Raw genomic sequence first — 14956 nt, 5'->3', positions numbered from 1 at the left:
CGCTTTGTCTGTTTGATGCCATAATAACTGCATGTGACTGGCAGCTTCATATAACCAGGCTTATTTTTCTTTCTTCTTTGGCAGGACGATGATGTGGTTCTCTGGCATCAGAGTAGATATGGCAGAGAAAGCCCGGTCCCCATGGAGGAAGATTCCTTTCTGGATGCAGACATGCTTATGTCTGAGTTCACAGACACCCTCTTCTCTACACTTTCTTCACATCAGATGATTGCCTGGCCAAATCCCAGAGAGATAGGTATGTATTTGGTTTTGGCTGTGTTGATTTTGCAGTGAGAGGAGACATGAGGCTTGTTGCTTCACTTTTCCTTTTCTTTCAGCCTTACTTTTTCATTTTTCTAGTGGAGAAGGTGGCTCCATCTTTCTCTTCCAATGCATTTCCCTGGGCTGTGTGTACTTTTATCAGTTTAACAGTAGCACCAAACTTAAAAGTTTAAAAAATCATTGTTTAGGGGATCAGAAATCCTATTCAGATATTCAGCCTAAATTGTCTTTCTTACTTTTTATCTCATTACACCTAATTACTGGTAACATTCTGGTACTAATAAATCTACCCATGACATGCACTAGAAAGTATTATTGCTTATGGGGTCATTATAATTTACATCAAATCTTATTTTCCCTTTTTTAATGTAATAATTATTAATTTATATACACCATAAACTTGCAGAATGTCACAGTCCCTATAAATGCCAATCCAAATAAGTGTTGTTCCATCAATATGCCATTCTTTGAGAGTCTAGCATCTTAAAAAAATGATCCTCTTTCTTTTCATTAGATGAAGGTTCCTCTTTCTAACAGAACTCAGCTCAAATTCTTGTAGCCAAAACTCAGGGTTGCACTCTGTAGGACCTAATCCCAGAGGGAGTTGTGTGTGCAGAGTGTTTACAGAATCCAGCCCTGAGGTTTATACTCACTACACAAAAATGAGGAAGTTAATTAAACAGAAATTAAAGGGTACTGTGCCAAAAATGAAATCTCTGCAAGCCGCATGGAAACTTTTTAAAGACACCATAATACAGGCTCAACTTAAATGTATATCCCAAATTAAAAAACATAGTAAGAGAACCAAAAAAGAGCCACCGTGGCTAAACAACAAAGTAAAAGAAGCAGTGAGAGGAAGAAAGGCATCCTTTAAAAAGTGGAAGTTAAATACTAGTGAGGAAAATAGAAAAATGCATAAACACTGGCAAATGAAGTGTAAAAATACAATTAGGAAGGCCAAAAAGAATTTGAGGAACAGTTAGCCAAAGACTCAAAAAGTAATAGCAAATTTTTCTTTAAGTACATCAGAAGCAGAAAGCCTGCTAAACAGTGGGACCACTGGACAATCAAGGTGCTAATGGAGCACTCAAGGACGAGAAGGCCATTGCGGAGAAACTAAATGAATTCTTTGCATTAGTCTTTACAGCTGAGGATGTGTGGACAATTCCCAAACCTGAACCATTCTTTTTAGGTGATAGATCTGAGGAGCTGTCCCAGATTGAGGTATCATTAGAGGAGGTTTTGGAACAAATTGATAAATTAAACAGCAGTAAGTCACCAGAACCAGATTGTATTTACTCAAGAGTTCTGAAGGAACTCAAATGTGAAATTACAGAACTACTGACTGTAGGCTGTACCCTGTCATTTAAATCAGCTTCTGTTCCAGATGACTGGAGGAAAGCTAATGTGATGCCAATTTTTAAAAAGGGCTCCAGATCTGATCCCGGCAATTACAGGTCTGTTAACCTGACTTCAGTACTGGGCAAATTGGTTGAAACTATAATAAAGAACAATATTATCAGACATATAGATGAACGTAATTTGTTGAGGAAAAGTCAACATGGTTTTAGTAAAGGGAAATCATGCCTTACCAGTCTACTAGAATTCTTTGAGGGGGTCAACAAGCACGTGGACCAAGGGGATCCAGTGGAGATAGTGTACTTAGATTTTCAGAAAGCCTTTGACAAGGTCCCTCACCAAAGTCTCTTACACAAAGTAAGCTGCCACGGGAGCAGTCCTATTCAACATATTCATCAGTGATCTGGAAAAAGGAGTAAACAGTGAGGTGGCAAAATTTGCAGATGATACAAAATTTCTAAAGATAGTTAAGATCCAGGCAGATTGCGAAGAGCTACAAAAGGATCCCTCAAAACTGGGTGAGTGGGCAACAAAGTGGCAGATGAAATTTAATGTTGCTAAATGCAGTAATGCACATTGGAAAACATAATCCCAACTATACATATAAAATGATGGAGTCTAAATTAGCTGTTAACACTCAAGAAAGAGATCTTAGAGTCATTATGGATAGTTCTCTGAAAACATCCACTCAGTGTGTAGCGGCAGTCAAAAAAGCTAACAGAATTCTAGGAATAATTAAGAAAGGGATAGATAATAGGACAGAAAATATCGTGTTTCTTCTGTATAAATCCATGATATGCCCACATCTTGAATACTGTGTGCATCTCAAAAAAGATACATTGGAATTAGAAAAGGTTCAGAAAAGGGCAACAGAAATGATTAGGGGTATGGAATGGCTTCCATATGAAAAGAGATTAATAAGACTGGGACTTTTCAGCTTGGAAAAGAGATGTCTAAGGGGAGATGTGATTGAGGTGTATAAAATCATGACTGGTATAGAAAAAGTAGATAAGGAAGTGTTGCATACTACTTCTCATAACACAAGAACTAGGGGCCACAAAATGAAATTAATAGGCAGCAGGTTTAAAACAAAAGGAAGTATTTCTTCACACAATGCACAGTCAACCTGTGGAACTCCTTGCCAGAAGATGTTGTGAAGGCCAAGACCATAACAGGGTTCAAAAAAGAACTAGATAAATTCATTGTGGATAGGTCCATCAATGGCTATTAGCTAGGATGGGCAGGAATGGTGCCCCTAGCCCAGGGGTGGGCAAACTATGGCCATGGGGCCGCATCTGGCCCTTCAGACATTTTAATCCAGCCCTCAAGCGCCAGCTGGAGAGTGGGGTCTGGGGTTTGCCCCATTCCATGCATTCCAGGTCTCTGCCCGGCTCCCGAAAGCAGCGGCATCCTCCACCTCCTATGCATAGGGGCAGCCAGGGGGCTCCAAAGACTGCCCCTGCAGCTCTCATTGGCTGACAATCGCGGACGGGGCAGCATGCAGAGCCTCCTGGCTGTGTCTCTCATAGGAGTCGGAGAGGAGCCATGCCACTGCTTCCAGGAGCTGCTTGAGGTGAACACCGCCCAGAGCTTGCATCCCGACCCACTTCTGCACCCTAGCTCCCTGCTCCAACCCAGATCCCCCTTCCACCTTCCGAACCCCTCTGTCCCAGCCTGGAGCACCCTCCTGCATCCCCAACCCCTCATCCCCAGTCCCACTACCGAACCCACACCCCCAGCCGAAGCCCTCACCCCCTCTCGCACCCCAACCCCCATTTTGTGAGCATTCATGGCCCACCATACAATTTCCATACCCAGATGTGGTCCTAGGGCTAAAAAGTTTGCTCACCCCTGCCCAAGCCTCTGTTTGCCAGAAACTAGGAATGAGCAGCTGGGCATGGATCACTTGATGATTATGTGTTCTGGTCATTCCCTCTGGGGCACCTGGCCATTGTCAGAAGACAGGATACTGGGCTAGATAGACCTTTGGTCTGGACCCAATAGGCCATTTTTATGTTCCAGCAAAGTGCCGGGCTTTATTTGAGCAATCCTATTCACATTGCAGTAGACTGAAGTGACATGTATCCTGCAAAATTAACCTGTCTCTCTTTTTTGGTTTTTCCAGCACACTTAGGAAATGCTGACATGATTCAGCCAGGACTTATCCCTCTCCAGCCAAATCTAGATTTCATGGATACTTTTGAATCTTTTCAGGGTAAGAATAAGGGGAAAAATGAGTTTACTGTCTTTCTGCTATAGCAGCAGTGGGTTTTGAACAGAAAAGTTAACTATGCAAACCAACATATTTATCCTCTTTATACAGCATGAAAATGGAGCCAAAGCTCAAAAGTATTTGAAATCTAATTAAAAAAAAACAACTGTAGAGAGATCCTCTCTCTGTTGCGAGACCAGTTCTTTGCCTGACTGGGTTTTGAAATGCACTTGTAAGAGTCCATGTGTCCTAAGATTAGACTTGGAAGAACACAGCTTTCAGAGAACCTGGTTTGCAGAGAAGTGGCTTTTGAAACATTGCCCATTGATAGTATGGGAGAACATGAGGTGTCAACGGAGGACCTTACAGGAGAACAATTTCTTCCTAATCCTAACACCCCATTGTTCACATATACAGTCTCTATGGTTTCCCCATTTCTTAATAACGATTTAAGAGCCAAATGCAAAGTCTCATGTTACTGAGACCTCCATTTTTCACTATTTACTCTAAATAAAGTTTAAAATAGAAAATAAGAGTTTAAGTGGGACTCAAGTGTTGCCTGGACCTTGCGCTGGTCTTCTGCCCAGGGCTGAAATTCATTCAAATCCATTAAATTTGCATGGCATTTTGCAAGCATAGCTGAGAAATAATCCCTTTCCCAAAGAGTTCATAAATCTCATTAAGACAGGCAAACATCTTCATGTTTGTAAATAAGCAGAGTACATTTTGTGGTGATGCAATTTCCTTGTTTTTTAATTATTTATTCATTTACTTGCTAATTCTCAGTGAGTCTCCCATTATTTAGTGCTACATAGCAGTGTTCTACCATAATATAGGGAGTAAAACATTTAATATTTGTTTTCACATTCTTTCAGATCTGTTCTCATCCAATCGCTCTGGCAACTTTTTCTCTTCTGTCCCTGCTGCCAGTTCTGCTATGACAGATACCAGCAGCCATGCGTCCCAGGTAAAGAGGTTTTATGTAGTGAAAATTGCCAGAGCTCAAATTTATAAGTACTATACAGATCTTCACGTACTAATATGTGGTATCAGACAAGCTCATGTAAATAGAATTGAATAAACACTTACAATACTATGTTAATACAGTATATTTTCCTCTGATTTACCAGTAAAAGAAATTATTACAATAGCCTAAAAGTAAAAATAACTGGTACATCTTCTATACTTGCACTGTTGTGACTTAAATACCTTTGTCTTCCACCATGTCAGGTTCAGAACAGAATTTTCTTTGTACTTTAAAATATTAATTTTTGAGGAACAGCCTTTACATTATATAGAGAGAGTGTTTTGTGCTTCGAGTGAAATAATGCTGTCTCTGAATGGAGTTGAGTCTTGCTATAACGAATCATATGTACTGGGTGCAGGGGTGGACTAGCAGGTAGAGCAGGGAACTGGGAGACTTAACTGCTGGGTTCTGTTTCCAGCTGTGTCATTGACTAGCTGTGGGACCTGGGTCCAGTCACTTAACCTCTGTGTGCCTCAGTTTTCTTATCTGTAAAACAAGGATATTGGTGACTTCCTCCCTCCTGAGGAGCTGTGGATCTCAACCACCTGGAAGATCTTTACCTGAAAGGCACTTACAGGAGAGCCAAGGAGAAATGGGCAAAACTAGAGGTAGTTGTAGTTGTTTAGTTCTTGATGTGGAAGGTGTTGGCTTAGCATAACCAGGAGTGATTCAGATCTAAGCCTCATTCTCCCTTTTCACAACTGAGTGTAAGGAAAGGTTCAGATAAAAGCTTCTGGTGCTGGCTCATCTCGAATGTCAAACATTAATCTATACTATTTTTTTTTCTCCTGACAGTCTTCTGTCCTGCCCTCAGGTTCTGTACCCAGCACACTCCCAACAGTGAACCTCAATGAAGGATTGATTGCCTCACCGGTACCTGCTCCTGTCATTCCTGATGTTGGTGCTAACCAATGCTCCAACATTAGAAGCGAGGGCTCTTTCATCCAGCCATCAGACTTCAATTCCGATTCATCTCTGAGTGGCCAGCAGCCATTTCTTCCGGTGTTCCCAGCTCCAGTGTCTCTGCTGCAGCCCACTGTCCCACCACACCAAGCTGCTTTGCCCACAGTGCCTCTGAATGCCAGCTTGAATTCCCAGCCGTCTGCTTTTACTACTCCAGAAACCCAAAAGTCTGGCCTCTGCAAATCTTCCATTGTTACCCACACGGCTTCTGCCACCCTGACCCACAACCCCTCTGCTACCACCTTCAGCCAGAGCCAGAACCTCATCCTGGCAACGCAGCAGCCAGGGGGAGGAGTGCCTTGTAACCTGACTCTACAGACTGCTGTTGTGCAGCGGCAGCCCCGGCCTCAGCTGCAACCCCACCTGACGTTTGCACTCCCTAAAGCCATTCCCCTGGCGAATGCTGGGACGAGGCCCAAACAGCCACAAAAAATAGTTCATGTTCCAAAGCCTGAAACGGTGTCCTTAGTGTTAAAAAATGCCTTCATCGCCCCAGGTGAGAGTCACAGGGGTTCCTCCTTGTTCTGCTGGGAGGGAGTAAAATGAGAGAGGGGCACAGTTGCTGTTGTAAGTGGAAAATAACAAAAATATGCTAATCTGCAGCACCCTGGGTGTCACTGGAGGTACCTAGAAATCTTGATGGTGAGGATATTTATTGTTACTAGCACTGCCTTCTCCAAATCCACTTTCCAAATAAACGTTCAGGATGGCAACAAAAAAAGGCATTTCCCACAGCCCTGAATTTTAATCTCGTTATAAGGGAGGCAGGATGGACCATTGGAGTTTGCATAGGACTGGGAATCAGGAGGTCTTGGATTCTGTTCCTGGCTCTGCCATTGAGTTTTTTGGTTGCCTTTAGCAAGTCTTTTCACCCCTCTTTGCTTCAGTGGCTCTCTCTGTAACATGAGGATATTTACCTACCTCAGTTGTATGCTGAGGTACTCAGAACTCTCGGAGCACTGGACAGGTGCAGTGTGTTAATTCGGGTATTGGCCTCTTTTCAAAGGGATATACCTGATTAAACGGACCAAAGCGTCTGATCCAATGGGGCTGTTCCTCTGTTTCTGTTGCCTTGTCTACACTTGCCGTGGCACATAGGGTACCTGAAGCTACACTCATTGAAAAGCAGGCTGTGTCCACACTCACTGCAGCACATGTAGCTACATATGGCAGTAAAAGGCTCTGGCAGTGGGGCGCTGCTGGAGCCTTTCCTCTCTGCCTCCCCCTTGCCAGAGCCTTTCACTAAAAATAGAAGTGTGGATGTGGGCGGCACTGCTTGGGTGTGCAGAGAACCATGTAGAGTATATACCCAGGCACGTAGGGCACTCTACTCGCCTAAGCTGTGCCTCACCGTCTACACTGCTATTGCTAACTGGGTGTAACGTGTCTGTGGTCTACACACCACTGTAAGTGTAGACCAACCCCATGAATGTTAATGCTTACGAGCAGGGCTGGTGTAGTGAGGAGGAAGACATTTCAGTGTTACGGGACCTTAAGAAATAAAGTTTTAGGATTCATGTGCCTTTGCCTCAAGATGCCTCGCTTGGGGCTCTGAGAGATTCAGGCAAGCAGTGTCTGTTTTCAGGACCATGTTAACACTCTAAAGGCAGCAGAAGCCACAGACCCCTCAGGATTTGAGCTTGTTTCAGAGGCAGTTTCTGAAATGTCCCTATGTTGGCCTGTTTGCTCTGAATGCAAATGATATGGAGAAATATTATTGGTTCACAGCTACGAGGATGTAACACATAGATTAAAATCTGATTAGAATCTGACAGTGGGTATCTATGACATTTGAGCGTTCAATCTAACCCACTATCTACTGCAGATGTCTGAGAGCAGCAAGCATGAGCCAAATGAGAGAGTGCTGAACTTCTCATCAGGAACAGCTGCCAAGGGGCTACACAGTCTCCACGAAAACACAGAACAGATGGCACATTTATTTCTTAGGATTATTGTACATTGCCTTCAGGGATGTGCTAAAATGACCTGGCTGAGGACCCAAGTGACTTAAGTCATCCAAAATACACTATAGCATAGGGGTTCTCAACCTTTTTCTTTCAGAGTCTCTCCCCCCGCAACCTGCTATAAAAACTCCATGGCCCACCTGTGCCATGCAACTGATTTTCTGCATATAAAAGCCAGAGCACATGTTAGTGGGTAGCAAGCAGGGCAGTCCCAGGGCCCCATGCCACAGGGGCCTTTGCAAAGCTACGTTGCTCACACTTGGCTTTGGGCCCCGTACAGTGGGGCTTTGGCTTTCTGCCCTGGACCCCAGCGAGTCTAATGCTGGTCCTGCTTGACAGACCCCCCTGAAGCCTGCTTGTGGCCCACTAGCGGTCCCCAGATCCCTTGTTGAGAACTACTGCTATAGCCAATCCACCAGAAATACACAGCCTGAAGGATTATTGTGAAATGGAAATTACTGAAAAGCAAAAGAGCTTGTGTGTCTGCCTGCCATGGGCATGATGCTGTGGCAGCCCACAAGAAACTCCCATTAACATCCTCAAGTATGCTGCATCCCAAATCCTAACACAGGGATGTGTCACTTGAAGTAGCTTGATCCATGGTTAATAGCGTTAAGACACTACTGAATGTGTTTCTAAGCCATTCCTATGTGCACCTAATGAATTAAAAGGCAAGAGGCCATGTGCCGTCAACAGCCAAGAAGTGCACTACTGATCTAGTGAAAAGGGTTCTAGGCCCTTTCTTAGCAAGAGCATATAGCTGCCTTCGTATGCTGGGGCTAAGGTGTGCCCCTGTGTTACCCATGGAATTTGCACCTCTGGCTGGACAATGAATAGCTTCGTTGTTAATGGGATCAACATCAATTCTGTCCCAAATTAGGTTGCAAAGTACACCTGTCACATCCTCAAGGTGCACTTACATCAGTTATAAAACCCACTAAATTAAAACACTTGATCCATAGCCAACTCAGAGATCTGTAAGCTGTGTGATATCTGAAGCTGTTATAAGCCCTTTTTATATCTTGGAGCCACCTAGCAGTGGCAGTTTGTGTTGCAGCTTGATCTTTGAGAGAACTTAGAATACATGATTTGGCAAAGTTGTACAGAAAATACCTGTTTGGTCCCATTTAGTCCATTCTTCCAATCAACACTAGTTTGTTCCCTACATAACATTCTCCAGATCTTTCGTGTCAATAACGATTCTAACTTCAGTTGTATTCTTCAGCTGCCTTTCAGGGACAGTCCAGAGCTGTGATCGTAACCCCAGCACCTTTAAAAAGAGAGGGGATTTTGACTCCGGCCATGTCTCCACCTAGTGTTGTAATTGCACCAGCTGCAATTCCCAGAGTAAGGAAAAGGAAAAAAAAAAAAAATCTTTGGACTGGAGTTTGCATGTTGTTAGAGTCTTAAAGTGTGGTAATACTTCAAAAAGTGACTAGGTATAGATGTCCCCTCATTACTCAACAGATCTGTTGGTGTGCTCAGAGTTATCTGTTAACGTTTGATTTATCTACATTGTGTGGCTGTTAGCACTATATAATCTGCGCAGCTTCGGGAAGGTAAACTGGTTTCTTCTGTGGCTTACACGTCAACAGAATTCATAACACACCAGTTGCCGTGGGTTTTTTGACTCATAGACTTTCAGTCAAGAATGGACCATCATGATCATCTTGTCTGACTTCCTGCACATTGTCTGCCACGGAATCTCACCAGTCCACCGTGGCAAGGCCCATAAGTAGTGATGATGAAAGAGCCAGAAAGAATCCAGCTGGACTTTCCACTTGCCAGTTGAGAAGTTTGTCTTGAGTATGCCAGTGTGTTTGTCCAGTATGTTTGAATGCATGTGAGACAGAAATGTTAAGTGTACCCTGTGTATAATAAGAGGAAATTGCTTTTTCACTGCTACTAACATATTCTAACATTGTACTGAATTACGAAAATGTGTGGGACTCTTGCCAGAAGTCTGATTTTTGTGCCTGATTGTTCATAATATATTAGCACTAGTTTGGGGAGTCCCTGTCATCAGATAGTTATGTACTAATTTAACATTATACACTCCCATTGAAAAACAAGATAATAGAATCCTTTGTATTTTTCTTTCTGTAATATTCCTGTGCTGTTTCTAGGCTCCCGGGGTGATGGAATTCCATAGTAACATTCTGGTTGGTCAAGCACAGCAAGTTCCGAGTAACCAGCAAGTGCAGTCCACAGTCTCGCATCTCTTCTCTCCTAGTGCAGTCCAAGATGTGAAAGGAGAGCACATCCCTTCCCACAGTACCTGTTCACAAGTTCCCTCACCTACACCTAGTAAGTTAAAGACCTAAACTCTCTGACTCTCTCCCATATGCATCCACCTTTAAGGGGATGTAAAACAGATCTTGGCCAGCTGTGGTTATTACATATCTTGGGGAATTCTTTATAGAAATAGCTTGTGAGCCCCATTCCCTACAGTTTCAATTGTCTATAATAGTCTTCAGTTCTTGCCCTAAGCTTTTGGTTAGTGTTTCTGTGCACTGTTACACTGTACTAGTCCACTCCAGAAGCGATTGCATTTCAGTACTCCATAAAATGCTATATAGTTTGTCACTTAATATAATAAATATAATTATAATACGTTGCACCACTTCTACAACAGCTTTCATTAGAGAATGTCTAAACACATTCTAGCCTTACAGCTTACTAAGGGTTCCCTGCAACAGTAGGAGTCCCTGGCCTCTTCCCTTAGTGCTCTACTTCCATGGGACAGTAAGAAATTATTTAAATATTTTGCTTCTTGCTTTAGGAACTTGGATTGTCACAGTGCAAATAGGTGACAGTAGGATAGTCAGTTTAGGTCCTAGACACCCTAACACATATTTGCCTGAAGTGGAGAGAACATGTCACCACAAGGCTTTTAGCCATTGCTTGTGAAATATTTGGATTTCCTAGCCATCTGATCATCCTACTAGAACTTAGATATTACAGCATTGGATGCTCTAGAAGTGCAGTCAGTGGCTAGATTAAATGATCTGGGTAGAAACTGCTGCTCAACAGTTCAGTTTGTTATAGAGAGCTATTTTTTTAATGATCTGTTGTTTCCTTTTTGAAGGCCGAGATTGTCAGAATTCAGGACAGGCCTCTCCCTGCCCATCCGAACAAAGCACCAGTCCTCAGTCTCCACAGAATAATTGCTCAGGAAAATCCACAAATGACCCTCAGATGGCTGCATTTAAGGTACATGTTCCATCCTTTGAGTTTTTTCTTCCTTATTTGTCTTTGTAGCTTATCGATTTCCTGATTTAGACTGTAGAGACTAGACTGTAAGTCACTTGATAAATGAGGTTGCATGTGTGGTTGCGGCTTAGCTTGCATTACATTTGTGTTGCTGTATTTCACTTTAAACATTTCATTATGGCTTCAGGCTTTGTAATGGTACGGATCTTGCCCTGCTCAGCAGTGATTTGTTATCCAACATGCAGAAGGAGGCTGTATTTCTGTTTCTCATTCTCAGCCATGACAGTATTTGATACTGTAGTTCATATAACCTTTATGACAGATCTAGGTTTTAACTGGTAGATCTGTTGTTCAACTGGTTTTAGCCTTAGACTTCTAAGCCATTCCAGTTGGTCTGTGCACGTGATTTTCCATCCAGATTATTGCTGTTCTGTTAGGAACTCTTCTGGCCGCTCAGTTTTGGAGGCTCCTCACCTTCAGTGCTGTTTGTTGGGGTGATTTCACCTGGCTGAGTCTGATACTTTCTGATAGTCCCTGGCAATTTCGCTGTTTGGTCTTTTCCCAAAGCCCGAAGAAAGTGCAAGACTGAATACACTGGAGCTCAATGAAGTTTAATGATAATGAAACAGCAGGTCAATTTAGTGGAAACAGAACTCCAGCTGACTTCCTTTCTGTCAAATCTCCTCTTCTTTTACATACACAGTGATACATATACCACTGGTGAGGTGTTAGCCTTAATGACCTGGGTGAATTCATACTGAGATCATTTTAGAGTTAGACTCTCTGACGTTCCCCTCAAAGATTCATTTTGACGTGGTGTCTTCACTCTTTCTGTGCAGAAAGTGGTACTATTGCTGTGTGCTATTAAAGAGCTGCCATTTTCCCCCAGAGGGGTGGTTGCACTTCACTTGGGGAAGTGTTCCCTACTGTATAAATTGTCTCTATATAGTGGAGGGTGTTCTTCCACACAAAAAAGTCACCGTAGGTGGAGTTTTGCTATAATGGGATAGGGCCAGCCTGGTTTTAAAAAAAAAAAAACATCCTCTACAAAGACCTCTCTTTTCGCCCACTAGAGGCCAGATATTTCCTGGCTGGCCTGTCTCAGCTTCTCTCCTTGCAACAGCTGCAGCGTGAGCTGGAGTTGGGAATTTTTCTCACCCTTCATCGATCCATCCAGGGGACAGTGGCATCTTCTCTTCTCATCCTCCTCTGCTCTCCTTAAAATGCAGCAGCCAACACCTAGCTGGTAGGATAACTGCTGCATTCCAAGAAGATTAGCACAGTGGAATCTGTTGCAGTGAAAGCCCATTGAAATGCACTGAAATCCCTCAGCTGCACAAAGAGTATCAGTATAACCAAGTTCACTGTAAGGCTGTGTCGACACTACAGTCTCTAACCTTGATTTTGTAAATGGTGTTACAGTCACCTTACACAGTTCAGTGTCTGCTCAGACAGCTGCTTTTCTGCCGTCACTCTCGTTTTGTGCATCTGTATCTACCATGCTATCTATGACATCAGCAAGGGATAGAATTTCTGGAGGGCAGGCACATGGAATAGCAGGAGCTGAATATACCCTCCAGGATGTCTTTCCACACAGAGAGCTGGAGAGATGGAGGACTGGCCATACCAGTTGCACATGGATAGGGGTTCCTGTCTGCAGAGCAGAAAGAATGCACTGACCCAGGTACAGAAGAGAGCCATTCCCCAGTCTAGCCGTGGAATGGCAAAACACTGAGCTGCTAAGGTTACTCAGGGCTTGTCTACATCACAAAGTTGCAGCGCTGGTGAGGGGGTTACAGTGCTGCAACTTAGGAGGTGTACACATCTGCAGGGCATCACCAGCGCTGCAACTCCCTGTTTGCAGCGCTGGCCGTACTCCCGTTTTGTCTCGGGTGTAGAGGATCCAGCGCCAAGTGTAGACACTTACCAGCGCTTTTCTTGACCTCCGTGGAATAAGCAGGTATCCCAGCATACCTGAGGAAGCCTCTCTGGTAATCAAGCAGGTCTCCTTCCCCGGTTTGCTCTCGCGTTCCCCGAACCCCCCTGCAAGCAGGTCTCCTTCCCTGCGGTTTGCAGGGGGGTTCGGGGAACGCGAGAGCAAACCGCGGCGAAGCTGGTCTCCTTTCCCGGTTTGCTCTCGCGTTCCCCGAACCCCCCTTGAAGCCGCCCAACAGCGCTGCAGTGTGGCCACATCTAACACCACTTGCAGCGCTGGTTGCTGTAAGTGTGGCCACTCTGCAGCGCTGGCCCTATACAGCTGTAACAACCAGCGCTGCAAAATTGTAGATGTAGACATACCCTAAGAGAGTCCTAGTCAAGTGTGCTAGAACAAATGTTTTGAGCTATCCATGTGCATAACCTTACAAGCTCCATTCCAAGTTGTTGTGTGGATTTACTTTGGAGGAAGAGCCACAACAGAAATGCCAGTTGTTAAATCAGACTGCTAGAGGCCTTGGCTGTGTCTCTCACACTAGTTGACCTTCATAGAATTTTTCCTTGATTATGCAAGAGAAACAATGAAAACCACAACAAACCAAAGAAGGCTATCAACTCTGTTTCTTTGTTTAGAAGCAGGCAGCCATTAGATGATGTGGTGTCCTTGGGGAAACAAACATACAGTGAATCAAATTTGTAGCTGTTTTGACAAAAATATTGGTGAATCTGAGTGCTTTGTATTTTAAATGTTTTAAGTCCCAATATGTTGGTAAGCAATCAAAGGATCAGTGATTGTTATAGGCTCTTTGATGTTTGCCCACCTTTAGCCTTCAGTTCGTTACTCTTTTTGGAATGTCGTTGTTCTCGAAACTAAAAGTGATGGTCTTGCTGAGCAAAACTGCTTAGATTACAGTACAGCAGCATATCCAGTGAGTAGGTCATTGGATTGCGAGTCAGGAAATCTAGGTTTTCTTCCAGAATTTGCCACTGACTCGTTGAGTGGACACCTACATCACACAACCTTGTTCTTCCTCATTTTTCCCCTCTGTAAAAGGAGGCTGATGACAGTTAACCGTCTTCTGTAAAGCACTATAAAAGTGCTAAATCTGATTAGTCCTTCTTCAGGTTCTGATGGAAAAAGATGTTTGACAGCTTTAGAAATGTGTGGTAGCACATAAGCCAAACAATTATTTAAAGCATCCAGACATGACAAAGGTTGTATCCCAAATGTTAGAGCCCAGTATTAGGTTTCTTTCACACTCCTAAAGTCCACTGACTTCAGTGGGAGTTTTTGCTGTGCGAGGAATGGTGGGTCAGGCCCATAATTTGCAGGTAATTTTAAAGGTCTAAGTATGTAAAGAGACACTCAGAATTTTAGGGGGTATTTTTTAAACATGAAACTTAAAACTAATAGAAGTGTTCATAAAACTAAGAAGAAAACCCTATTAAGCCAGTTTTGGTTTGCATTTAATACAGTGGGCACTTCTGAAAGTGTTTAAATTGCCATGTGCAAGTAATTAATATCACTATGATATTTGCAGCATTAGGAAGTTCTGTAGGTTCAATGGTAATTTTAATTCAGCAAAAGATAAAATTGTATAGATTTTAATAACAAAAATGACCATAGGGCAGTGGTGAAGAAACCAGCATAGACTGAGTTAATTTTGTTTGTTTATGTAGAATCGAAGGATGAAGCATATTTCAGCAGAACAAAAGAGAAGATTTAATATCAAGATTGGTTTTAGCACGCTGAACAGCTTGGTATCAGCTAATTCTAAGTCAGTAAGTTGTCCATGAGTGCTGTGCATTTTTGACCTGAAGAGAAGTTATAGAAACAATCACTCATTCTGAAAAGGGTTGTTAATAAACCCAAACATCGTGTGTTTCATTGGAGAGTGTGAAGTACACATCAAAGTGAAGTTACTTAACGCATCTGTGATGTAAGAGTTTAAGTGATGGGTAGAAGAGAATCTGTTGCTACTGGCCAGTTAGCTGAGTGTG

The 14956-nt window shown here is 43.1% G+C and overlaps 1 protein-coding gene across 1 annotated transcript in view; it reads left to right on the top strand.

Moving 5' to 3' along the window:
* The window catches only part of MLXIP (MLX interacting protein), a 67935-nt gene that overhangs the window by 44775 nt on the left and 8204 nt on the right, over positions 1-14956 (top strand). The window contains exons 6-13 of the mRNA XM_030582744.1: positions 85-256; positions 3767-3856; positions 4729-4820; positions 5676-6339; positions 9033-9154; positions 9934-10114; positions 10896-11020; positions 14636-14737. Coding sequence (XP_030438604.1) covers positions 85-256; positions 3767-3856; positions 4729-4820; positions 5676-6339; positions 9033-9154; positions 9934-10114; positions 10896-11020; positions 14636-14737 — 1548 coding nt within the window. The remainder of the gene's footprint in view (positions 1-84; positions 257-3766; positions 3857-4728; positions 4821-5675; positions 6340-9032; positions 9155-9933; positions 10115-10895; positions 11021-14635; positions 14738-14956) is intronic.

The sequence above is a fragment of the Gopherus evgoodei genome, chromosome 13 (assembly GCF_007399415.2).
Source record: "Gopherus evgoodei ecotype Sinaloan lineage chromosome 13, rGopEvg1_v1.p, whole genome shotgun sequence".
Classification (NCBI taxonomy): domain Eukaryota; kingdom Metazoa; phylum Chordata; order Testudines; family Testudinidae; genus Gopherus; species Gopherus evgoodei.
Note: the sequence above shows the minus strand (reverse complement) of the source record. Positions and strands in the feature narration are given on the sequence as shown.